The sequence below is a fragment of the Sturnira hondurensis genome, unplaced genomic scaffold (assembly GCF_014824575.4).
Source record: "Sturnira hondurensis isolate 20B ecotype Veracruz unplaced genomic scaffold, ASM1482457v3 Scaffold0001120, whole genome shotgun sequence".
Classification (NCBI taxonomy): domain Eukaryota; kingdom Metazoa; phylum Chordata; class Mammalia; order Chiroptera; family Phyllostomidae; genus Sturnira; species Sturnira hondurensis.
In genome coordinates, this window is record NW_028073751.1 from 4078267 (window position 1) to 4104087 (window position 25821).

The 25821-nt window shown below is 44.0% G+C and overlaps 1 protein-coding gene and 1 pseudogene across 2 annotated transcripts in view; both read right to left on the bottom strand.

Annotated features, from left to right (window-relative positions):
* DIAPH1 (diaphanous related formin 1) overlaps positions 1–25821 on the bottom strand; it is an 86966-nt gene that overhangs the window by 29332 nt on the left and 31813 nt on the right. For both annotated transcript variants that reach the window (XM_037062655.1, XM_037062651.1), the window contains 14 exons: positions 25496–25626; positions 25246–25332; positions 24348–24411; positions 23096–23235; positions 21760–21868; positions 21190–21300; positions 20899–21017; positions 20208–20324; positions 19467–19582; positions 18875–18939; positions 18183–18362; positions 16555–17247; positions 15617–15731; positions 15111–15119 (listed from right to left, as the gene is read on the bottom strand). In XM_037062655.1, coding sequence (XP_036918550.1) covers positions 15111–15119; positions 15617–15731; positions 16555–17247; positions 18183–18362; positions 18875–18939; positions 19467–19582; positions 20208–20324; positions 20899–21017; positions 21190–21300; positions 21760–21868; positions 23096–23235; positions 24348–24411; positions 25246–25332; positions 25496–25626 — 2056 coding nt within the window. The remainder of the gene's footprint in view (positions 1–15110; positions 15120–15616; positions 15732–16554; positions 17248–18182; positions 18363–18874; positions 18940–19466; positions 19583–20207; positions 20325–20898; positions 21018–21189; positions 21301–21759; positions 21869–23095; positions 23236–24347; positions 24412–25245; positions 25333–25495; positions 25627–25821) is intronic.
* Positions 237–3463, bottom strand: LOC118997151 (60S ribosomal protein L6-like; annotated as a pseudogene).

The window sequence follows — 25821 nt, forward strand, 5'->3', positions numbered from 1 at the left end:
AATTCAGCATACAATTTTCATAGCATTTAACATATAACCTTATCAATGCTGGGTTCCAGCTCCCCATTTTTGCCAGAGCAAGGATGCAGAAGTGGGTACAGATAGCGCCTTAGCACAGAGGGGAGAAGGAAAATCTTATTTGCAAATGACTGTGTCTCTGCTGACAAAAGCGGAAAAGAGACCCTTATCACTCAGCTGACTCTGGTAAAAAAGCAAGTCAATGCCAGGGGCCACATTTCAAGCTGCTGCAACTCTTGACCTGTTCAGCAGATCCTAAGCACTTTTGCTAATGAGAAATACAGCTTCCACACTGGCACTCAGCCAGCCTAGCCTCCAAGGACCAGACTTTCCGATTGCCCTGCCAGCCTTGCCAAGAAGTCTGACCCTGTAATTTCCCTTCTGTAACCTGTGCCCTCCCCAGGAGCAAGGGCACCGGCTACCTGCTGTGACTGCTGAAGGTCAGAGTCACTGACCCATTATGGAAGGGGGAGAACGAGCATCAAGCGAGAGCTTTCGTTTCATCACCTGCATTTAACTCAGTCTCAGGCATAATCTCCAAAAGGTCATAGGTTAAGAGTTGGCTGTTAAAATGCTGAGGCTATGACAGAATTTTCGAACGTGTCCACCCCCAACATTGTATCTTTTCTTTCTGTGAAACAGTCTATGAAGTGCTGCTAATTCGGTAGGTCTGATCAGGGAGAAAGCTATCAGTGCGGTAAAAAGAAAGTGGTGGGAGGATCAAGCGGAGGATCTGGACTGGCCCAGGGATGCAGCAATCACCCAGCGGGCGAATCCAGTGTCCCTGGCCTTAAGAGCTCTTTTATTTTAATTATTTATTTTAACAGACCAGTTATCTAGTTAGGTTCTTCCTAAGAAATTCAGAACATCAAAGTGTGTTAGGACAAAGGCCATTGGCGAGAGCAAACAGAGAGTGGAGGTCACCCTGGAGCTGAGGAATAGCTTTGATTTTTGGTAGAATTTGCGAGTCTATGGCTTTCTGATCAAGCTTGTGGGGCTCCACAATCTCGCATTTCTCTTTCTCTGTCAGAGATCTCACCCTCCTGGTGTCTAGGCTTGTCTAGTTTCTCCTTCCTGAAGTAAGCATCAGTAAGATGTTTGGGGATTTTCACACCACTGACATTAACGTTGGTGGCAGCGGCAATGACAAATTTCTGGTCTATTCTATGCAGAGGGACTCGATTAAGGGACATTGGTCCAGTCACAAGCAGCACGCCACTGCTCAGCTGTCCAGGAAAACCACGCTCTTGCCTCTGTGGCTCCCAGTGAGGATGATGAGAATGGCCCCAGGGGTGACGCTGGCCCAGTTTTCTCTGTGCTCAACAGCTTTCCAGGCACATCTTCGGCAGGACCACATCTAGGCATTTTGCTAAGTTTAACCACTCGGGTACCATGACACCTGTCACCGCCAACTGGTTTTGTGACAGTAGCAAGAACTTCCTCCTTTTGGTCTTCAGTCCTGAATTTAGCTACTGAATCCTCCCCCGTGCGCACACACCTGCCAATCCCTCTGACCAGGACAGGGTATGGGGCTCCCCTTTCTTAGGCGCCTTGGCCTTGAGGTGACCCTTCTGACTCGTGCCACCAGCACCAGCCTTCCTGGCTTCACGTTTCATCTCCTCAGCATCCAGCTTCTCAGTTTTTCTCACCTGACATCTTGTAGGACAGGAAAGAGCTTAAAAGCTCTCCTTTAATTTCCAGGAAAGAACACGGTCTGCTTCAGCCACATTCTCTGTTGACTGCAGTCTGCAAACTTTTCTAAAGACTCTTGGTAACAGGCCGTGTCAGGAGGAACAGGCCACTGTCCCAGTGAGACACTCCAGCCTCTTCGCCCTCTGAAGGCTGCAGATCGTTGTCACCTCTGGGGAAACCCTAAAGGTGGGATGCTCCTCTCCATGAAGAGGAGAAGCCCAGCTCTGCAGTTTCTGTGTCCTAACCTGAGGGATGCTCCCCATTCCCATAAGAAATTATGTCTATAAATGAGTTGCAAGATAAAAAAACGAGAAAGACAGCAAAAACCAAAGAGGTACATATAGACACACCAACCAACCACAGTATCTCTGACACAGATGAACTACTTAAAAAAATTACCACTATAAGATAATTTGAGAAATTTAAACACTTTAATATCAAATGATATTTTCTTTAAAAAAGCCCCCATTTTTGATATACATTCTGAACCACTTAAGAATTAAATGATATATTCTCTTCAGATAAACATAAATATGGAAGCATGTATGTATGGAAGCATGTATGTATTACATCTGTGTGTGTTTACATTTCAAAAGTGAAAGCTTTTTTTAACATTAGATGGTTTCCCTGGAGTTATCAAGGTATCTAACTCTTCTTGGACAACGAAGTGAAAAGGCCTTTTCCTCTTAATTGATCCCATAACTGAGAACACCATCCTAGGCATAGCTGTAATAAAAACCACCTAAACCAAGGCTTAGATTCCAGTGAGACGGGGATGCCCTGCCTGCTGTCTCAGAAACGGTCACTGTCAGTAGGTGTCCAGGAGCCAGTCTCCGCTCTGTTCTCTGCTCAGCTGGCAGGGACTTGCTGCATCTACTGCTCAGGATGCAGGCAGCCTGCACCCAGGTAAGTCCCAGTGACCCAGCGCTGAGTAAGGCCGTAGGCCGTGGGGTCAGGCCTCCCCCCGCCCCCCTCAGGCTCCTCCCTGCCCCAGTCTTTTTTTCCTGCGTCACAAATACAAAATGGAGTTAGCTGGAAACAAAACAATCTGTCTAAAATGGCTGGATGCAGTAGGGAGTGCCAGGCAATAAAGCGAAGGGAAAGGGCACCCCCTGCTGTTCAACAAAGGGACCCCGTTTTTCTTCACTATTTTTGAGTATGTCTAAAGAATCAATCCTACAGAGTCCAAGCTAATTTTGTCATGAATCTTGATACCTACGTAGAATACTAAAATCAAGGAATAGAAACTGAGGCACAAGAAGGAAAAATAATTTCCAGTCGCTAAAGGCAGAGAATAGTTAAGGTACAAAGCACCAGTTATTGCTTGGTTATGATTAGTAACAGTTTCTAAGAGCCCACAGACGGAAGAGAGGTCATTCTCTGAATAGTATTCCCCAACTTCTATAAGGAGCTAACGGCCCCCATGACTCTGGCCATCACTTCCCCAGGAATTCCTGTAGCGGGCTTCTCCAGTGAGGACCACAAACAGGAAGTGGAGGCGTGGGGAGTTGCCTGACATCCTGGAAACTAAGTGCTTAAGAACTGCAGAGGGGAGTGAGTAAGGAAGGGAAAAGGACCTTGGGGTCTGAAGCCAGCCACATCTGCAGGGCTGACAGATTCAGGCTGAGTGAGTTACAAAGCGACTCCACCTAACCTTAATTCTCACTCACTGACTCAGCACCACATGCTGCTTGCTCTGCCCAGGATCAAGCCTGCGGCATTTGTCCCCATCCGTCAGGGAACATAGTCTCATGCTACATCTCCCTTGAGTAAGCCAAGTACCTTATGACTAAAAGAGAATACGTGAGAAAGGTGGAAAAAGCAGAAACATGCTTAAAATTATGTGGGTCCAAGTCGCCAATGGTTTCCGCTACTTAAATGAAGTAGCACAAAGCCCAGACAGCAAGATAATTGCAGGACATGTAACACATGAGCACAGAATCAACACAGAAAGTTTAAAACGAGTGAGCCCTGGCCAGGTAGCTCAGTTGGTTAGACAGTCATCCTGATACATCGAGGTTGAGGGTCTGATCCCCAGTCAGGGCACATGTAAGAATAAATCAATGAATGTATAAATATGTAGAACAAATTAATGTTCTTTCTCTCCTTCTCTGTCTCTATAATCAATAAATTTTTTTAAAAAAGGGCTCTGGTACCACTCTAGCTCTATCCAAAGAAACAGGGTCACGGGGTCTTTGTGGAAGAGTCCTAGATCTCCCAGCATGCCTAAATATTAGAACAGTTGGTAGAATACCCAGGAAACAACAACGAACTTTCTGTGAGGGTTAACCGAGCTCTGCAATCATGGAGGCCACTCTGCACACAGTAAGCCATGTCCATTAAGCTCTACACGAGTTCTCTGATTCTAGGAAGAGGACAGAATAAGAGGGTCCCACCATGTGACAATGTAAGAAGCTGCCCACGTGGAGGATTTCTACTTTACAGTTCCTCAAAGTTATAATAGACACGAGAGAAAAGTTCAGCACCACAAAGCCATTCGTAGGTATACACCGTAAGAGGGAAAAACAGTAAGTAGCATGCCAAATGATTAGCGTTCATTCCTGTCCAAAGGTAACCAGATTCCCACCCCTGGCCTCTTGGCCAAAACAATACTGATCTGCTAAATCCCACAGAACTACATCATCATGGATATGCAAGCTGTAAGGAGGGATGGAGCAACCTGGCAGAAATGAACAAACCTGAAGGCCAGGAACAAAGCCAGACAGAGTTCCAAGTGACAAGAACCGAGCACTGAGAGTTAGAAAGGGAACACAAGTGGGAATCTGAAATGGGAGCTGCCAAGCAGTATTAGAAATCTGGGTACTTCACAAAGCATGGCTCCTTCGGACAGTACAGTCACTGCGTTCCTCACAGACACTTCCCCAGCACACCCAGGAAGGTGACTCAGTGAGGGAGTGCTAAGGAAGAGATTAGCTGCAGAGATCTGGCCAGGTAGGGACTGGAAGGACGGGTGGCGCCCTGAGCAAGTCAGCAAAAGGGTAGGACAGACTTATGCAAGGGAACAGGAACAGGGGAAAAAAGGATCAGAATAGGGTACCAGGAATCAAGTCCTTTCCTTTCTTAAAAAATGGATCAGGTTCTAAATACTGCAACTGACTGACATATTTAAAAATTCTCTTTTAACCTCTATGTTCCCCTTGATCTCATTTTTGTACTTTGAGATCTATTTTTTGAAGAAATCAGGACACTGATTTCTGGTGAAAAGCAGAGTGCAACAGAGCAGCGCCGTGACAGGCACAGGCACCTCGGGTGTCTCTGAACTTTTCTGCCTCCTCACCCCTTTCAGTAAATGCCGGACTCGGGGCCCAGCAAATCTGGGGGGACCAGTGCTGGTGTGGCATTTATTTGCTATGAGATCTTAATAAGCAAAGAATTAATTCTGCACTGATATTTCTGTCATAAAATGAAGGAAGTACTTATTAGGCTGCACAGTTTTAATAATTAGAAATAATAGGTGATAAGCCCCTGTTGCAGTTTCTGACCGTGGATAGGTATTCTTGAATAAGACAGAATGAGAAGGCAAAATACATCTTTCTAGGTGCTTGAGGCATTTTTAAGCTACACCCACCTAAATACTGAATAAACTGCAGATTTCTAAGCCATTCTCTGTAACAAAGGATCCTAGAAATACCCTCCATCTTACTCAGGGGGCTGGGAGGGGAATTACAGGCGTACAAAGAGAACAGATGGAGTAAACACCCAGCCCCCAGCCTGAGTCTGCAGATGCAGCTGCTGGTTTTCGTCATACTGCTGTTTTTTCCCTTCTTTGTTCCTAAGGTAGAAGCCAGGAAAGGGTGGGGAAGGAGGGGGGAGCTAGGGTGGGGGTGAGGGCAGGACCATCGTCACAGTTACTGAAAGTCACCTGATGTCCTCCTCCAATCCCCAGTCTCTGACCTCACAATCTGGAACCTGAGCCAAAATAGCTCAACTGCGCACACCCCGTGGCTGAAAAGAAAAATGCAAGCAGAACAGGAATGCACGCAGAAGAGGAAGAGGGGCATTCTTCCCCGAAGGATTTTAGCAGTTCTTCTCGCCAAGGGGAAATTTAAACACATACATGGAGTACCTTATCTCCCAATCTAATAAATACAAAAGCAAAATGTTGCTGAGTCTTAGAACAGGGCTGGGATAACTGTAATATCAGGAGGGAAGGGTGACAGCTCTCCTCTTGCACACACGGGGTACCAATGCCCTTCCCCCAGGGAGCTGAGAGCAGAACAACTTTTTCCACTGGACTCTGACTTTTCAGCAGGCTAGGGTCACTGTGAAGAGTGAAGTAAAAGACACTACACCTGCGTGGTAAGACTGCCCTCTGCTCTGCACACAGTCACTTATTAGGTCCAAGTACTTCCAGAAAGCCCCCTTCCAAGCATCCTGGACCTGGCAAATTTCCTTCTTCATCCTTTTGTCCTTCCCGTCATAAAAATAAGATGACCACATTATATGAAGGAAAAAACCTAGCACCCTAGGAAAAACTCCACTATAGTTTTCTCATAGTGGAGTATCTCATAGATACCCTTCCAATCTTTTGCTTTTGCATTTTTTTTTCTGTAAAAACACAATTGCAGTAAAGCTTATACATAATTGTTCCTGCTTCTCCCACATAGCACTGTATCATGAGCATTCTATGTTGCTCCAAAAGGTTATAACACGAGCCAGTTAAATGGTACTAAGTTCTAGAGCAATCACCTTTAGAACAAAAACAGAGAAGCACCCGCCCTGTCCAGGGAGCTCAGCTGCTCAGGGTGTCACCTGATACACCAAGGCTGTAGCTTCCATCCTCAAATCAATGTTCCTCTCTCCCCACCCACCCTGCCCTCCCTGTCTCTCTCTCAAAATCAATCAATCAATAAAAAACTGAGAAGCGAGGAAAAATTGGGTAAGTCACCCCTTTCCTTTACAGACTACACCCCTTTATGAAGTAGGATCCTTATGCTGGTGATACAAAGCTCCGATCTAGAGTGTAATATTCCAGTGAACTAGCTAGAGTCCTGGGAGGTCCCTCAGCCTTACTTCTCAAGTCTCTTTTCCTCAGACCACAATGGCTAAAAGGTGCTAGGATGAGCTGCTACATTTTTATAGAGTTGGTACGGGTCACTAACTGTTCAGTCCAAAGACAGTACAAGAGAGTCTGCAGGAAAAACAGAAAAGACACGCACATGCTAAGATGAGTCAGTTCAAGTGGCTTACCGCAGTACTGTAACCAAGGCCAGCTGCCCTAGCTGGGGTAATGGACTGAGCACCAGCCTGCGAAACAAAGGCCAGCCTACTTCACTACTACATTTTCATCATAGTTCTCATTATAAAAGACATACTTCAGAGTTTTTTAAATGATGAAAAATCTCTATGTACTGATATAAAACTTCTGCAGGATATAGATGGTATGAAACAGTATAGATACCATCTATAGATAATATGTTACCTTTTGGTAAAGGGAGGGATGATAAGAATCTGTATTTGCATTGCTTACAAATGCATTTTTAAAAGACACTGAAAGGAGAATCAAGAATTTAATAAAACTGGTAGCCTCTGGGGCAGGGGGATGGGACAGATGAGTATAAGGGTGGGAAGGACAAGTTTTAATAACCATCTGACTTCTGAACTCCCTACATTACCTATGCAGAAAAACAGTAATAGAGAAGCTGAAAGGAAAGCCCCAAAGAAGAAAATCTGTGATGGAGATACCCTACTACTCCCTGAAAACTAGTCCGGCTACTACTTTATGTTTGGAGGGAGATTTGTTCCCTATAAGAGGACAAGTAAGTTCAGATCCAACAACTCCCGAAGTGTAAGGGATCCTCGTGGTAACAGCAGTTTTTCCTTGAGGCAGCAGTACGCAGCCAAGGAGCCCTGGGTCACTCTTCCGCTTTTCTCAGAGCCTACCTCTGCTCTGAAATTTCCTGGAGACCCGGCTCCTCCTCCTAATCGCGTCTCTGATCCCTACCAACTCCGGGTCTCCACAGTGAGAAAATAACCCAACTCGAACGAGAGTTCTGTCTGCACAGCCATGGTCCTCTTCATCAGGGCCTGGACCTCATCCACTTGCTCAGCAATCCCACCTTCGCTGCACAGGCCTGGGAGGCCTCTCACCACCTGTCCTCACCTCTCCAGCCCAGTCAGTCCCTAAGTGGGTCCCAGCTACTGCACTGACTCCAGAGAACCTCTTCAAAATATCCTTCAAACACGCCTGCTGAGACCTGGCTGGGGAAATGGCAAGGGAAGGATTTTGCAGAAATAAGTGCCTTTGAAGTAGTGGCTCCAAAGTGTTAGCAATCAGTAGACAATGACAAATTGTTTCCAAAGCGATCTTGTGTGACCTCCAGAAAAACAAAGATAATACTTGTATAATACCTACTCTGACAAAGATATAAAAGTGTTATCATGAGAAAAAGTAGAGACAAACTTTTAGACTACAGCAGAGGAGGAAGAGAGCAAACAGAAAATGGAAAAATAAAAACTGAAGCAATGAGTCAAGCCAGGTTAATATATCTATAACAAAATTACACAGGATATTTGTTCAAAATATACCCTTCCACGGTCCTTGTAACCTGATCTCTCTGAACCTTTAACCAGCTCCTCATGTAATCTCACGCACACTAGCAGTTGGGAATTAACAGACATCTAAGTGCAGGCGTGACTACATGAAGATGACCGAAAGTTAGGCAAAACAGATCCCCTATGAGATGATCTAACTCTCAAGACAAAGGACATTTGTCAGAAGTCAGATTTGGAATCTGTAGGTAATGGTGGATGGTGTCTTGGGTATGAAAAACAGTATTAGTCTGCATCTCTAATAGTAACACAGGCACACACGAGTCTGAATAGCTAGAAAGAGGCTCTAAAACTGAGATTATCTTGGGATAAACATGAGCCAGTCTCAGAAACGGTGACTGTAAAAAGCTTTCTGCACCAGTAAATTCTACCCAAGGTAGGTCAGGGAATTCCCTGAAGGAAATAAATTCAGTAGGGTATCTCTGGGAAATTATCAGTATATAATCAGTGGATAGTTCTATTATGTACTTGAAGTAGCTATTTGGTAGAAACTGAGCCAGAGATGGAATTATGAATGTGCATATAATAGGGTTGCAAATATATTTATAATGAACTACCAAGCTGGGAAAATGTAATCCTCTATTTAAGCACTCTGAAAGGAAGGCTATGCTTTCATGAAACTATCAGACTAAAACAAAAACATTCTCCAGACTCAGGGCCCCCAAAAGAACCTAAAATGCTCCTATTAAAACAACTAGCTTCGACAGGACAAGATCCTTTTGTAAAAGGGCAAATACAGCTTCCTGTCTTAATTTTACGGATCAGTCCTCCAAGTACATTTCCTTACTGGTAGAGGGCAGCATACCAAGCAGGCTGTATTTGAAAACAACAGGGGCCGCCTCTCTCTAACGTGAATGCGTCACTAACAGACGTAACAATGACACATCTAAAATAGAAGAGATCCATGTGCCATCTGGTGGCGAAAAGGAGAAAGAACACACTGCAGATATATCAAATTCCTCCAGTTTAGAGGGAATTAAAGTTTAATTCTCTTTATCTGATGACTCTCCCTTAAATCTCCACTAGTACATGGAAAAAGAAAAATGAAACTCAGATGAGCACAAACAAAACAACAGAAGAACTTTTTAGAAAGCTTTCTAAAGAAGAATTTGAGATGACAGATAATGCTAAAGATAGTTTATGCTAGGAAAAGGAAAAAAATATGTACATATATGTACCTTTGTACATCTATATTTCTTCAAAAAGAATCTTACCCACTCCTTTAGTAGAAAGATAACCACAGTAACCGTGGTGGGGGGGGAGATTTTGTATTTTATATTTCAGTGCACACCATACATTTGTTGAAATGAGAGGGCCCCCTTAGTCCAGGACCCATCGTGACGGAGAGGAAGGCCCAGAAAGGGGGTGAGAGCAATAGGGCAAGTCTATGGAAGTTCCTCCTCTGACTGTTTCAATTTTCTCAGTGAAAAAGAAGGAAAACAAGATGATGGAGGTGTTGGGTCTTTGAGGACAGAAAAGATGTCAATCATTTAGGAAGGTAGGAAATTGGATGGACAAGAAAAGTTTAATACCTGACTACCTGAAAGGGAGCGGAGGAGAGCCCGAAGGAAAAACAGGGAAGCGGGAGAAAGAGTAAGAGCATCTGCTGTCGTGAAGCCACGTGAAGCCAGTGCATCAAGGTGGGGACGTGGTACGTTTTCCTTTACCCATGTTCACCTGCACGGCTACTGGTACAGGGTGGATGGAGAGAGGGAATTAACGAGGACTGTGGTCTTACCAGACAGGCATGCTGAAATGAGAGATAAGGGAAGAAAAAAAATGAAACAAAACCAATGCGGTGATCATGGTTAAGCATGGAATTTTAGCTGAGGAGGTGAAATGCAGTGAACAGTGGTGGAAGAAGTAAACTGGAAGTCACAGTGCGGCTGGAGGACTGTTGGGGTCGGGGTACGAGAGAGCGAGACCCCGCCACATATATGTTGGCTCAAAGACCCAACATTCCACCTACATTCCAGAAAGATGGAATGTAGGTGGCACGAGATTGAGATTGTGGAAGGGCTGCAGTTACCAGGGCCTGACACCTGGTAGGACAGGGTAGAGGGCAAGGTCACTGGGAAAGGGTCATTCAAGGGATTGACAAATCCCTTTTCTTGCAAAGCAAGAAAACTGCTGTGATCACAACACTTTTGTATCAGAACTGTTAAGAAAAAAGCCAAGCAGGCTGGGGTACTGCAGAGAGTGACCAGGAGCTACACTAACTGAGAGATAAGGAGGAGTGAATTGGGGTGTTCATAGACAAGAGCACGAAGAGAGAAGGTGGGTGATGTAACTTCATGCCCTGAGATTTGAAATGATGGGTTTCCAGGAAAAAGGTGGAATAATCTGGAAGTATTCCTAAAGAAGGAGAGGACATCTATCCCATCTCCAGACCCACTGATGCGAGGGCTACCACAGAAACTCCTGAGGCGGGAGGACCCCACAGGAGAGGGGCAAGAGGGAAAGCAGTGCTGAGGAGAAAAGCCAGGTGTCTGTTGGAGCAGTGAGTGAAGTGGATGACAGCAGACTTTGCCAGTGATGGACCCTGAATTCCAGAGGGCACAGTGGACAGGTTTCAAGAGTTCAGGTGGGACAGCAGGAAACAGGACAGCAGTTATACAGAACCTTAAGGGAGGTGAGAGCGACCTGTGAGCCTGGGCAGCTTCCTGGTGTGAGTGATGTAAATGGCATGTTAGATCCAGTGGATCCGAGGCAAATAGTGACGGTAAAGGAGGGGGTAGTTTAGGTCCTTTTCTTACACCACTGAGGACGGGGAGATCACAACCAGGGGAACATGTGGTGGTCATGCCCTGTGCAGGACTCCTGGTAACCCCAAGTGACAGTGGTAGATTAATGTTTATAAATTACAAGGAATGCTAATATTTCGGAATCTCCCAATTACTTTGTACTAACAGTCTGATCCTACTCAAAATCCAAGAGAAGTTAGTAAATGAAAGAATAGAAAACAACTGTCCTAATTTCATGTACTCGAGAGGCATAAGGAACTGACCACACAGACATCTGTCTGCTGAAAGACTCACTGAGGAAGGTGGAGCACACTGAGCTCCCCCAGAATCTTTTTCCTAGAGGCCACAGGTGCAGAGGCTGTAAGGATTCAGCAGGACATTTCCTGATGAAGACCCACCTGGGTGGGTGCCACGGACTGGACAGAAGAGGACCACAGGGGAAAGGAAGAAGACCCCTCTGGGGACTGCTCCCCCACCACAGGCCCCTATTAAGGCCTGAACCCTGAAAGCCTGGGAGAGCAACAGACAGGAAAACTGTCCACGGCTGCGGGCAGCTCTGACTTGTAGGCAGCGACACAGATCTGGGGATCTGGACCCCTACGGTCCGAACCTGACTAGGAAACTGTTACCATTCATGGAATTCTCAGCTCTTGGCCAAGATCTTGCTTTCCAGCCAAAATTCTTCCTAAATTACTGTCATTAACCACTTGGGCTGTTCTGAGACTCACAGTTCCCATAAAGCACCTTGTATTTTAATAGGGAAGAGACCATCTAATACTACAAATTGTCCACTATACACCAACTAAGGGGCATTAACTTATGAATCTTAAGAACCCAAAAGATTTCTTAAAAGGAGTAAACCTAAAAAGAACATCAGTTATCACTTAGCACGCTGTTTTAAAATGTAACAGGTTTAGTGGGGTCACGTCATCTATGAGAGAGTAAGCGTCAGAAGGCAGATGAAAAACCACCCTGTGCACACACAATGACCTGAGGCCACCACTGTGACCTGAAATACCCCTTGGGGGGATGGAAAAATCACCTGCTGAGCCTGTTCCCAAGGAATTAAAGAAGCAGAATCAACAAAGAGACCATGATGATAAGACTCCTCACTGCTCATCATAAGGGAAGTGACAAAGTACTTGAAGTTTCATAGCACTGCCTATCAAATCGGAACTCAAAATATTCTCTTGACAATGCATCTATAGGAAGTCAAGAGTTTAGAAACAAAGAGAGTAACCTTTGAGAGAGAAAAATGTGCATGAGGACAGGTAGTATAAATCTGAGGACTATTCCTTTCTCTCCTCTTAGAACAAGATACATGCCACCTTGTACCTCAACGAAGCAGTTGCTGATGACCTTTGACTATAGGAGGCAGATGTAAAGAGGTGGATGTTTCTTTAATGTCCATTCCTGGAGAAGCCCATAGGTATAGGGGAGCTTTTAGGTAGAAATTAAACGTAAGGGACACACAGCTGTGTTTAACAAATACCAGTTGTGTTTAGTAAGCAAGGGCGGAAACAATGCAATATTATGAAAACCTAGTGTCCAAATAACTTCCTCATTGAGAATGGCAAGTACTGGGCAGAAATCATCTACGCAGATCTTCTACTAGAACCGCATAAGCGTATCTTATTTCTCCAAGTTGCGCTGCAGCTGAATGTACGGTAATCAGAGTACAGCTCTTCTTCACCCCTAAATATCTACTATCTCACTCACTTTTCCTAATCTCACGTTATTCCTTTTTGTACTCCTAAGAGTCACACAACAATGACATCAGTAAAACACTGAAAATCTCAAGAAGAAATTATTTGTTAAAGGGAGAAGCATCTGCTCCATGGGGGGAAATGAATGAAAACACAGATGTGGCTGGAGAGAGCTGGGGGCTCTGTTGCTTCTGAGTGTTACAGATAACTGTTAGAGCTGATCTGTTGAGAGCTGTTGATACATTAGACTACTTATGACTATAGATGATGAGAAAAAAATCTCTTCTAGGAGTTTCTTAAAATGACTAAGATTTAGTTAGGTGTCTGGAAAATTGCTCATGATTTCATAATTTTCAAGAATACCTTCTTAGTGCTTCCTAATGAAAAGATGGGAAATTAAGACAGAGTGCCAATATAACACCTCAAAGTCCTACCTAAAAGTAAAGCTACCTACAGGCTAAAATAAAGACTAATCCTGGCTAATGTAGCTCAGTGGATTGAGCACTGGCCCATGATCCAAAAGGCTGCCAGTTCGATTCCCAGCCAGGGCACATGCCCGGCTTGTGGGCCAGGTTCCTAGCGGGGGGGCCACATGAGAGGCAACCACACACTGATGCTTCTATCCCTCTCTTTCTCCCTCCCTTCTCCTCTCTCTAAAGATAAATAAATAAAATCTTTAAAAAAAGACTAGTTACAAATTTCCTTCATCAAAACAGGAGCAATCTAGTGATGATTATTACTACATTAAAATCCATACTGTCAATAAACTAAATGAACAAATTCATACTTATTTTCAGATTAAGATACAGAGATTTCTGCACCAGCCGGGTAGCTAAGTTGGTGAGAACATCATTCCAATACACCAAGGTTGTGGGTTTGATTCCCGGTCAAGGTATATGTTTCTCTCTCTCCTTGACTCTCTCTAAAATCAATCAATTAATAAATCTTAAAAAAGAAGCAGATAAAGAGATTTCTAAGAATAATTTAAGAAAGAAAAAGCCGAAGTTGTTAGAAAGTTAGGACCTTCAATGAATAGAAAGTTGTTTCCAGGGCCAAAGTTGAGAGCTAAAGGAGCATTAATAAGTTTAATTACACTGTTGAAAATAACAAGAAAATAACAAAAAAACAAGATGAGGTCTTAGGGATATAATGCCAGGGAAAACCACCAGACCACGGGAAACCCCACTACAACCAATGGGAATACAAACATACAGGACAAATTCTTTTGGACAGGGGCCCAGGCAGTGTACATCCGCAGTGGTACCCAGAGCCCGGCCACAAGAAAGAGACTTATGCTAGAGGCAAATATAACAATAGATTCTGTGAACTTATGAATTAGCAAATCATTTAATTTTGATGTTCACTGTCAACTGGTCTTTGTAGATGTGCTACAGCAGTATAAGTGATCATTATCACAGCAGTTTTAACGAAGAGGGTGAAAGTAATTCCCTGAGCTAGACTTGAGTTGGAAAGGTGACAGCTCTCTTAGAAGAAAAGGCACTCTGCCTTGGAAGCTAGGGCAACAAGACAGGCCTGGGCGCTGTGACGTCATACTCCTATATCCCCACATAACTACAGGTCACCAAAGGCACCTAGCAATCTATCAGCCTCCTTACTAGAACAAAGTGTAGCCTGGTCCCATTAGATCACTTAAGGAAAAACATAGTAATCGTCTTTTAAAACACTTATTGACTGGGCAGGTGGGGAGGGAATGCTCCTTAGTTGGACCATTTATAATAAATAATAAAGCTCTAAGTAAACAAAGAAACTAGAAGAAGATGGAAACACAGAATTATCAGAAGGCATATTAAAGGAGCACAAAACCCACAAGAACTAGGAAGTGAAAGAAGGCAAGAAAGATCAGCAATACTAAATAAAGGTGAAAATACAAAGGTGAAGAAGAATGTGTATGAAAATGGACCAGAATTATATAAAAGAACGAACCGAAAGTCAAGATTCCCGGATCTGGTTATATAACCTTGGGCAAGCTACCTAACTATTCAGTTCATGTCCTCTACAGAGTGGAGATAATACACACCCTGCCTGTCTCAAGACTTCTTTGCAGGTGAAATAGGTCAAGTTATGTTAAAACACTGAAAATTATAAAACACAACACAAATGTAAGATAATGGTATTATTACTGAATTTGTCCTTCACCTTCCAAAGAACAAATGAGTATATGATAGCTTAAGTTTTTCTGTCAATTAACATCACAGCTACTGTTCCTCCTGTACTCCTAAAAACAAAAAACACAAAAAGCTAGCAAAAGAGAAGTCAAGCCCCATTGCTAGTTTCAATTTTCCAAAGAGAAATTCCTTTACATTGTTTTTCTCTAATAGTCAAGAAACCCAACTAAAAGGCTCTTCCATATTCTTACCTTTTGATGCTGCAGGAGCAAAGGTCCAAGAAGGAGAAAATATCAGATATTGGAAAGAAATAGAAGAAAGAAAATGAATCACATATGGTTTGTTACTGTAGACAGTTGCCCAATCACCTGACTTATTAAAGACTCTGCCCAACCCTTATCAATTATGGATGTAGGTCTGGAGAGAGCACCTTAAAGTTGGTGCCAGGATCGATTCAAGAGCATCATCAGAATGGGCCCAGACTAAGCTCTGTCACTTTAACCTCATATCAAATTATAATGACATAAAATACCTACCTGCAAAAAAAACTGGGGTGGGGGGAAATACCAACCTACACGCAACAATTCTCTTTCCCAAACCCAGCACCCCCCGAATATAAAAATATTGTATTTTCTTCCAAATTGAAACCCCATCTCTCGTCAACCCTCACCCGGGGAAGGGAAAGGAACGGGAAACCCACCTAAAGAATATTCTAAGTCCTATGCTGGCCCTGTGCACGAAAGAGGAAGGGACTCACTCTTGGTCTGGGCAGAGAAGGCATGGGTAAGTTTGGCAAAAAGTTCACTGTTCTCAAAGCGGTCCTCCTTCACCTTCGTCCAGAAGCAGTTCTGGGAAAGGTCCTCAGCAACAAACTGTGGATACAAGCAGGGTGTTAACAGTTACCAAGGTGAGCCCATACTTTCCACCCGAGAAAACCGATGAAGACGCAGCGGTGGCTGGCTGGTTATTAGCACTGTCCCACCAGAGCGAGAATGACCTGAGGTACAGACAGCAGCTGTGCTCTTCCTGATAAAATCAGGAGATGACACTTCCATTTTGCTTGTTGAAGATTATTCAAGTTACGCTACAGATCCTCCTTCTAACCTTAAATCCACTAGTTTTAGAAGCATTACCACTTATTTCACATCTTCCTCTACATTACATATTTGCCCATCAATCTGGCTAACTGTACCAAATTCATTCATTTTCTAATCCCTAACTTGGTTTCTGGAAGTAAAAGGCTGGTGCAGAAACACAGAGGTCTCCGATATAGAGTGGGAACAATACTGTGTCGTGGAAACATATCCTGTGTAGCTCACTTACCCAAGGGTGGAGCGAGGGGGCTGTATCCATAATCCACGACTTGAAATCAACAAAATTATCAGTACTTTGCAGACTGGTGAAATGACTATTATCAAACTGTGTGTTACCCTGGCACTCACATCCTCAAAGGCCAAACCACTACTAACTGAAGTTTAGGTTTTATAGCAGTTTGGACTCAAAGAACTCTCTAAAGTAATTTCTAGTATATAGGAGATGTCTAGGATCTGCTGAATATACCTATGCATGAGTGGCACTGAGACAGACAGACGCGAGCCTAGAGAACGGGAAGCCCAACCATGCACAAAGTACAAAGTAGGAAAGTGAAGTGGTCTCTGAATGGGCACTGAAGAAGAAATGGACAGAAATTCTCACCTTGGACCAGTTTGGCCTCCGGAGCTGCACTTCTGGCTTATAAAGCTTCTTTGGGGTTAATCCATATGGCAGAACTGGGGCTGCAGGAACTCCAGACCCAAATGGGGGAGGTGGAGGCATACCCATTCCTGGTGGAGGTGGGGGAATGCCAGGGCCTCCAGGAAATGGAGGGGGTGGAGGGATTCCAGAACCACCAGGAAGAGGGGGAGGGGGAGGTGGCATTCCTGATCCTCCAGGCAAGGGAGGGGGTGGGGGGATGCCAGCACCCCCAGGCAAGGGAGGAGGGGGTGGGGGAATGGCAGCACCCCCAGGTAAAGGGGGAGGTGGTGGGATGGCAGCACTCCCTGGCAAAGGAGGGGGTGGGGGGATGGCAGAATCCCCAGGCAAAGGAGGGGGTGGGGGGATGGCAGTACCCCCAGGTAAAGGGGGAGGTGGTGGGATGGCAGTACCCCCAGGCAAAGGAGGGGGTGGGGGGATGGCAACACCCCCAGGCAAAGGAGGGGGAGGTGGTGGAGGAGGAATGGTACCGCCCCCAGGAAGAGGAGGTGAGGGTGGAATAACAGTGCCCGAGTCACTAGGTAAAGGCGGGGCAGGGGGAACAGTGGCACTGCTGGGCGGGGCTGCTGCAGCTGCAGCTGAGAGAGAAGCCATTTCTTTCTTGGCATCTTCCAGCTCCTTGGACAGCTTGGCAACCTAGAAACACAACATCAATGAGAGCACACTTCTCACTGAACCTCAGGGACAACTGGGGTTTGAAGGGACCTAAAAAACGACTTAATCCCAACTTCTCCTTTTATACAAAAGGAGACAGACATGAAACGACTGGCTTAAAGTCAAACAGCCATTTAGTGACAAGGTGAAATTAAATTCAGGTCTTCATGTCCTTAGTTCAGCATGCTTTTTATTAAAAAGGCAACTGCAGTATTGCCGTTAAACTCTCCCTTTGATTAGAAAATGCAAAATTGAAGTAAATCAAATATTCCAGTTATATAATTAACACATGAGCTGCTATATAAGTAATTATATAGCCACATACTGTATTTTGCCATGTATAATGAGTACATTTTTGCCCAAATTTTTTAGGAAAAATAAGGATGCGTGTTATACATGGGTATATAATGATTATATACCATGGGTATAATAATCCTGTGCATAATGTGCACAAAACCACAGGTGCGCATCATACATGGCATAATACGGTATGTGGTCAAATGATCAGAGCACAGATCATCAATCAAACATTTATGACTGCAGAGAGAGTGTGTAAAGATGAATCTGTCCAGAGATGACAAACAGCAAAAAATAAGCAAATATGAGAACAATTTATTTAGTTTCTACTCCTAAATTTATTGGAAGAGTATTATCTTTATTTCTGAGTAGTACTGTGACTTATTCTATTCTTTATGTTCTTCTGTATTTTTCAAATTTTCTATCTTACATATTACTTATCCCCAACACAACACAAAATGAAACAGTAAAAGACTGTTAAAACACACATGAGGTAAGTAGATGACCAATTAGTAGCTGAACCCTCTTGGGAGCAAGGCAACTCCTGCTCCAAGACAGGCTCGCCCTGTGGCTGCTGGTGGCAACCGCAGGCCACTCTGCCTTCCCTGCTCAGACCTCACCTCTCCTGTGAGCTGAGACACCTCTGCTTCCAGGCTCTGCTTCTCTGTGGCAATGTGCTGCTTTTCAGAATCCAATACATCCTTTTCTCCTTGAAGATCCTGGAGCTTTTGCTCAAAGTCACTTTCCATCTTTTTCATTTCCACCTGTAGCTCATGCCGGGCTGTTAACTCCAAGTCCAGCTAAAGGAGAAAGGAATCAGGCTCCCAGTAAGCTATCTGGGCAAGAAGGACAGCATTACTCCCCACGATTTACTGCTTTGTGTCAGTCTTGATTTACAGAGATCACTGACCCAGGGAATGCCTGGGAAAAAAGAACACCATGATTTTGACCTGAAAAATCATGGATAAAGAAGGAGTAAACTAAGGACCATTTCCATAGCTTATTTTTAGAGTTATAATACTTTTTATAAAATAAGATGTTAAAGACATTTAACCAGGACAGCCATGGTGCATAATCGCAACCATAAAAGGAGTCTCCAACAATCAGAGAGAAAAAGGAACTCAGACACACTGCTGCTCCTGCTGTTCCGGGAGAAGAGGCCTGAGTGCCGGGTGAGCCTGAGCGCGCCTCCAGAACCGCAGGAGGGTTATCTAAGAACTGCGGCTGTGTGCTGAGTGCTTCGCATGTCAGAAAAATAACAACCTCAGACAAAGGAAGATACACTCTGATTTTTTTTATTTCTCATACGCACCTTTTTTTCCAGCTCTGTAGCTTTGGCTTCAGATTTCTCTACCTTTGTTTTATCAATCATTTGATCTGAAAAGAAGAGTCAGAAAGTAAAGCTCCCAATCTCTTATTTTCCTCTCTTACTGCTACCTAAGTAAGCCCTTCAACATAACTGCAGGGCAGGGAGGTCTTTGGCCCTTTTGTTTATTTTCATTGCCCTTCTTAGTGTTCTGCACCAGATAAAGAAATGGGACTATTAGATAAATTCAGCATAAAATGTCTGAGTATCCATTAAGGCCACCATGCTGGGTGGTGTGAAGAATGCCTACAAGTCATACTTACGAATCTTGGAGACCAGCAAGAGTCCTAGCTTAAAAAGCTGAAGTCCCTTCAAAAGGTGGGGTAGTGTGTGAGACTGAGTTAAATTTTTAGAATTGTGTAGAAATAAACTAAAGGCCTATATATTCTTAACACAGATGCTGGTCAACAACTAAGAAAGGGCCAAAATACAAATACCTGGGGACCAGAAAGAGACCTTCTCTGAAATTTTCACTGAAAGATGCAAAATGAAAGGTAGAAGCAATATTTTAAGGAAGCACATAGAAAATTACAATTACCAATCAATCCCTCAATATCAACCTTGAGGCGCCGGCACTTGAAGTCAGGATCAGCCCCGTTCTTGCGCAGAACTATCTGAGAAATACATTCTTCAATCAGCCTATAGTACTGCGGTCTACAATAGAAACAAATCAAGATTGTTAAAGAAAAGGCACAATGCAGTTTTCAGAAGTACTCAGGATCAAGAAAAGGTAACTGCTCTGATGATACAGGGACCTGAGGACACGAGTTCTGAGAGGGGCCTTTCCGCACTGTGAACAGAGGCCCTGCTGCCTCGCTGGGAACCCTTCTTCCACGCCAGCTGCCCTGTCTCCTTCAGGTGGCCAACGCTTCCAGCATCTGCCTCCTAGTGCCAGTGCCTTCCCATCTAAAACCTCAGGCGGGTCCTCCGTGTCACGGATAGTACAGCTGCTAAATCTCTACTTTCGGGCGACCTGAAAGACCTTTCAGCTTACCTCCCTTCGCTGTCTTCTTCACTCCACACCACCAGACCCTCCAAAAGAGAACGGGCACTTTGCCTTACACACTCTGACCTCTTACACACTCTGACACACCCCTTCCCCAGGGGTGCCTTTCAGTTGGATTAGAGAGACCAATGACAACTCCCTTTATATCCATGACTAAAAATGGAACCTAATCCTCACCTTTTTTTCCCCTTTACAGACAATCTTTGAACTTAAGGGCTTTGCTCTTTCCACTTAGGCTGAAGTTCAGAACATCCCACAGGTACGCCATCTCACCTGGCTTCATAGTCATTTCGGACCAAGAGGAGGTGCTGCAGGATGGACAGAAAGTGTGGCTCTGCCTTCGAATCCTTCACTGTGTTTAAGAGAATCTGGAAGACTTCGCTGAAATCAGTGGAAAACGGGAAGAAGCTAAGGAAAGCATATATTTAGACACTATGACAGGTGGCTTGCCCAACTCTCAGGAAAAGTAGCAAGATGCTCTTCTATTCTAACAGCTGTTCTTCCTGTAAATATTGCTCGAAACTTTAAGCTCTATAAACTTCCTTTAGCAAGGGGACCTTTAGCTTGAAGATCAATCAGTAGACAGAAACTAAAAGATAAATGCCTCAAAGTCACTTGTGGCAGTATTCACGGGTAACCAAATTACTCCCTCTGTGGGTCTCTGGAACATATACAAGAAAGCAAAAGATAACCCCACTCCCTGACCTACGTGTGTTCTATAAAAACCAATTCTACATCTTAGTAAGCTAAGCTACTGTGTGTTCCAGGAGGTCTAAACTAATTTTGAGGGCTGCTTCCATGCTGAACCACCCTCGATCACTTCTCCTAACTTCCCTGGTCCGTGCTGAGGTCAATAACTTTAACAGCAACTAGAAGACACCTGCCTTATCTACTAAGAAGACACACAGGCTGCTGTCAACTGACTATCTCCTGTCTTGATTGAACCCTGTCAGTGAGAGGATATTCCATCTCCATTCGAATGTCATCCAGCCGTGCCTTCAGGTCGTAGGAGTCTTCCTCCCCTTGCTCATCAAACACAATCAACTGCACTCTCATGTCTTCATTTTCAATCTTCCGAAGGTCCTGTCCACGACAAAACAGAGAGTCAGGGAACCCGGCAATGTCCTATGCTGGCCGGAAACCCAAGCCTTTCAACCCGGCTTTCAAACTGAAAACCCAAGCTACCCCTGGGATGACTGGCCATAAGAGCAGGAAGGAATCAGCACGGCCTTTCTAACGAAGGGCGGCATCTTACCTGCAACACTTGGTGTAGCCCCGAGCGCATCAGCTCACTTCGGATGTGAACTCGGAAGTCAAGTTCTTCAGCTGGGGTGATGAGAGCATTGATCAGCTGTAGGCATCCCACCTAAAATTTTTAAATTCAGCAGCTATGTCAGTGTTAACACCTAGATACCAAGATTCCATTCTCTTTACATCTATTCTGAGGGCCCCAAATACCATCTAGAAAATGCAGTACAGGACTACAAAAATGAGCTTCTGCCAGAGCAGTAAGGCCTGGTTTGACCAGGTCTGGAGAGCACAGAGGTCTAAACAATCTCAAGAATTTGATGGTATACTTTGTTCTAGGCCTTGGTTTTACTAACTTGTAAATAAATACCATTCCTTTTTCCCACTTCATAATGAGAAACAGTTCTTTCTCTGCCTTCTTGGAGAGAAGGATAACCATTTTCCCTTTCTAACAAATTCTGAAATGTAAAATACATTGTTGGGAACCATACCATGTGCTCTATTAAAAAGCCAAATGAACTTAAGTCTTTCCATGCTGAATTCTACTCTTGGGCCCAGGTCCAGGGGAGGTACATGCCTTGAGTGCAATGGAGGTCCCACTTTTTAGTCCATCCAGCAGTGGCTGAAAACGTTCCACCTCATCCATCTCAGCTCTCTCTGTCATTGCCTCCAAAACCCGTTCATTCCTGCCCAGGAGAAAAGAAGAGAGCTGTGCAGGTGCGCTGACGCGGACAGGCGCAGCGGGAGATCACGCAGGGAAGCCAATCGGACAGGAAACAGAATATGGTCAGTGCTCTCCCTGCCACCCAGAACAGGGGCCAGAATCCGCTGGAAGCTAAGAACCGTCTCTTCAGAAAAATGTGCCTTAAAACTCATCCCAAGACTCCTGTCTATGGGTACCAAACTAAGACCCCTGCTTAATAAGGTATAACTTGGTACAGCTTCTGGAGGGGCATTTAACAATAGCAATTTTGAATGCAAATAATATTTGGCCTACTTCTAGAAATCTACCAAACATAAATGCATAAATGTGAAAGAATACATGTACAAGCACGTCCATTATGGCAACACATGTAAAAGTTAAAATTCTTGTTACCTAAAGCAAGAGCCACATATGCTTTTTAAAAAGTCTATGTAAAAGTCTAGCAGTGAGAGAACTGTTAATTATGGGATATCCCATATTTTTCGAACTGTAAGATGCACTTTCCTCCCAAATTTGGGAGGACAGTGGGGTGCATCTTACAGTCTGAATGTAGCTTGCCTGGCTCACTGGGAGAGGGCCGGCAGTGGTGGAGTGGGGTCACAGGTTAGTAAATATTTTATCACATTTTTTTTGCTTCAAAAGTTTTTTCCTATTTTCCTCTAAACCCTAGGTGCGTCTTAAGGTCTGATGCATCTTACAGTCCTAAAAATACAGTACATACTATAAAATGCTAAATAGCCACTAAAGATATCTATACATGTTGACATAGAAGGATGCCCAAGATCTATTATTAAAAGAAACAAACTGAAAAGCATAAATGGTATAATTTAGCTTTTGTTAGACCCCTCTACAAAAATAAAAATCTATCCTGTGACTGGGTGCATACACATGAGCCATCTTTCCCTAGTTCCGGAATACTACATCTTAGAATCTAGGAAATGCAATATATTTGTCTGTGCTAGAAAAAGACCTATGAGATAGTACCAAGCCATTAACAGTAATTAACTCTGCAGAACAGGATTTGCCAAAGGCATAAGGCTGTTAAATTTTACTTTATATACTTCTGTATTATTTGCATTTTAAAAACAATGTTGTGCTGCTTCTAAATTTTTTTTTAAGACCAGTGGCCACCCAAGAAACTCAGTTTTCCTCCAGACTAGGGAAGACAGTAAAGAGAGAATGGAGGAGGGGACTAATCCCAGTCACATACATGTCCTCTGGCTGCGGCAGGATACAAAGAGCAGAAAGCAGCTTGGCCGCATCGATCATCATGTTGGGAACAGCAGGGTCCATGGCCCTGACCAGCAGCAGGATTCCTTCTTCTGTCTCTAACATGGTCTTGATTCCAAACTGGTAGGACGAGAACAGAGGAGGTAGGCTTAAAGACGACAGCATCAAACCCCAGGCAAGGCTAGGAATCATTATGGGTTAAACAGTATTTCCCCCCAAAATTCATATGTGGAAGCTTTAACTCCCAGCACCTCAGAATGCAACCTTATTTGGACACAGGGTCACTGGCAAATATAATTAGGTGTTACAAGGTCACATTGGAGTAGGGTGGGTCCTTAATCCAATGACTGCTGTCCTTATGCAAAAGGGAAACAGGGACATAGACATACACACAGAAGATGCCACGTGAGCATGCAGGCAAAGATTGGGGTGACACATCCACAAGTCAAGGAAAGCCTGAGAGCGCCAGCAGGCGGCCAGCAGCTAGAGAGAGGCATGGAGCATACTCTCCCTCAGATTCGAAAGGAACCAACCCTACCAACCCTGCTAGCACTTGATCTTGGACTTACAGCCTCCAAAAATGTGAGACAATACATTTCCGTTGAAGACACCCAATTTACAGTCCTCTATTAGTGTAGCCCTACCACACTAACATATGGTAAAACACTTTTCCCAAAAGAGTGAAACAGAAATGAGCACAGGAAAATAACTTGCTAGTAGATAACATAACAGAATTCTATGTCTTCCAAGAGTTAGAAATCTTGGATTTTTGTGTTTCTTTTTAATGCCTCCCCAACCGAATGAAATAAGTTAACTATAACAAAATTAGACAGTGAGGAAGATAAATTTGCATCCAGGAACAAATAATCATGGGCTCCCTGGGTTTAAATACTAAAAAAAAAAGAAAAAAATTTCTATAGTATGACCGGAAAAAAAACCCCTCAGACATAAACCTTTTAAAAACAGTAACTGCAATTCAGGAAATTCAAGAATTAGCATTAGAAACTATAAAAAGAGAAAGGAAATTAAGCCTACCCTCTGAAACAGACATTACAACTGGGGAAGGGGTCTAGAGAAGCATGTACATGTGGCAATCAAAAAGGTACAGTACTAAAAGGGAAAGCTGAAGGTCTTGAGCCTCATACTCCTAAGTCCTGTTTGGAGTTTGCCGATAGAAGAAAAAGAATAGGGGTCATGATGGGGGGTTGGCAAGAAAACAGGAAAAGTCTTACCTTGTTATTCATAAAAGCTTTCAGGCAGCGAATGATCTCATGCTGGTTACGGCTATCATAGCTCCTGCATGCAGAAGACACAATCACTGAAGTCCCTTTATTCTACACCCCCCTCCCATCTGACTTTTCAGTTTTGCAAATAGGGGTCTCAGGAATATCTCCAACCAGTAGCTGAGTAAATTCTAGCCTGCAGCCACTGTCCTGAAACACTGGCAAAAAACAGGTAGCTGAAGAGGGATCACCACTATCAAAGACCTTAGTTAATCCTCTCAAAATCCAAGATTTAGTATTACATTAAAATCTTCCCACTCATTCCCTCTAGGCTCCTAAGTGCTGAATTCTGTCAGGATAACATTGCATCTATGACTGCCTTCCTTCTTCAAAGGTTTGAAGTCTATACACTCAGGAGGTACAGGCCCTGTGTTTTATTTTGGAAAAATTACAGAAAGTAAAGAAGTTGCTTTGGGTCAGGCTGGCTTTGAGGTAAGCTAAGACAGTCCAAGGTACACCAAGAATTATTCTAACTCTGAGGACTGTCATAAAGCTACTTCCAAAATGATGAAGTACACTATAAAACTTCCACATGAGAGCTGACCCAGACCAGACCACAGGAGAGCGCAGGACTCCATCAGACCCTATTTCCCGGTTAGAGAAGTACCTATGCTGAGGGACTCATAACCTTATGTGGTATATACAGCCTGCATTATTCACCATGAAATATTCCTCCTCCCTTTCATATATCTAGAATCATCACTCATCCTCTAGTCACCTGTGCAATAAACTGTTTTTGGCTAACAGCATATTCCCCTAGTCCATAACTTTACATTTAACAGCTATTTTCTCCTTTGGAGCAAACAGCCAAGTCCCCTACAAGATGTCAAAACTTGAAAGTCCTTACCCAGGAGTCTCCTCCTTCTCATCATGGAGTCGTTTAAGGATGTCCAACAAGGAGGCCAGGCCCTCTGCCCCAAATGTTTGCACCCAGCTGAAAGGAAGAGACACAGACAATGCAGTATTAAACCAAATCCGTGAATTCATCTGCCCAAAAACAAAGTTCATCTTGGCAACTCCTTACTCCCTATCCAGAACATCCCCCTTCGGTCTCCAACCCTGGGCTCTTCCTCCTGGCACCACCTCAGGAGCCTCACCTGACGGGGTTGTTGTTGAGGGAGACACGAAGGGACTCCAGGCAGTTGAGCAGAGCCATGTCCCGCAAACCTGACCTCAGTTCCTGAATGTAGACCATGGCAGACCGAGAGCTCTCCTTTTGGCTCATGCCCTGGACAGGGGTGTGTAGACAGATTAGTGAATCCTGGGCCCAGCCATAAATTGGACTAGTATTAGTCAATACAAGTTTAAATAATATCAAGGCAGACACCCATCACACACACCACCCAACCATGTGAGAATCAAAATTTCCCATCTCAGTCCCATACATACTTCATGAAAACTGAATCAAACAGAAAGAATGAGA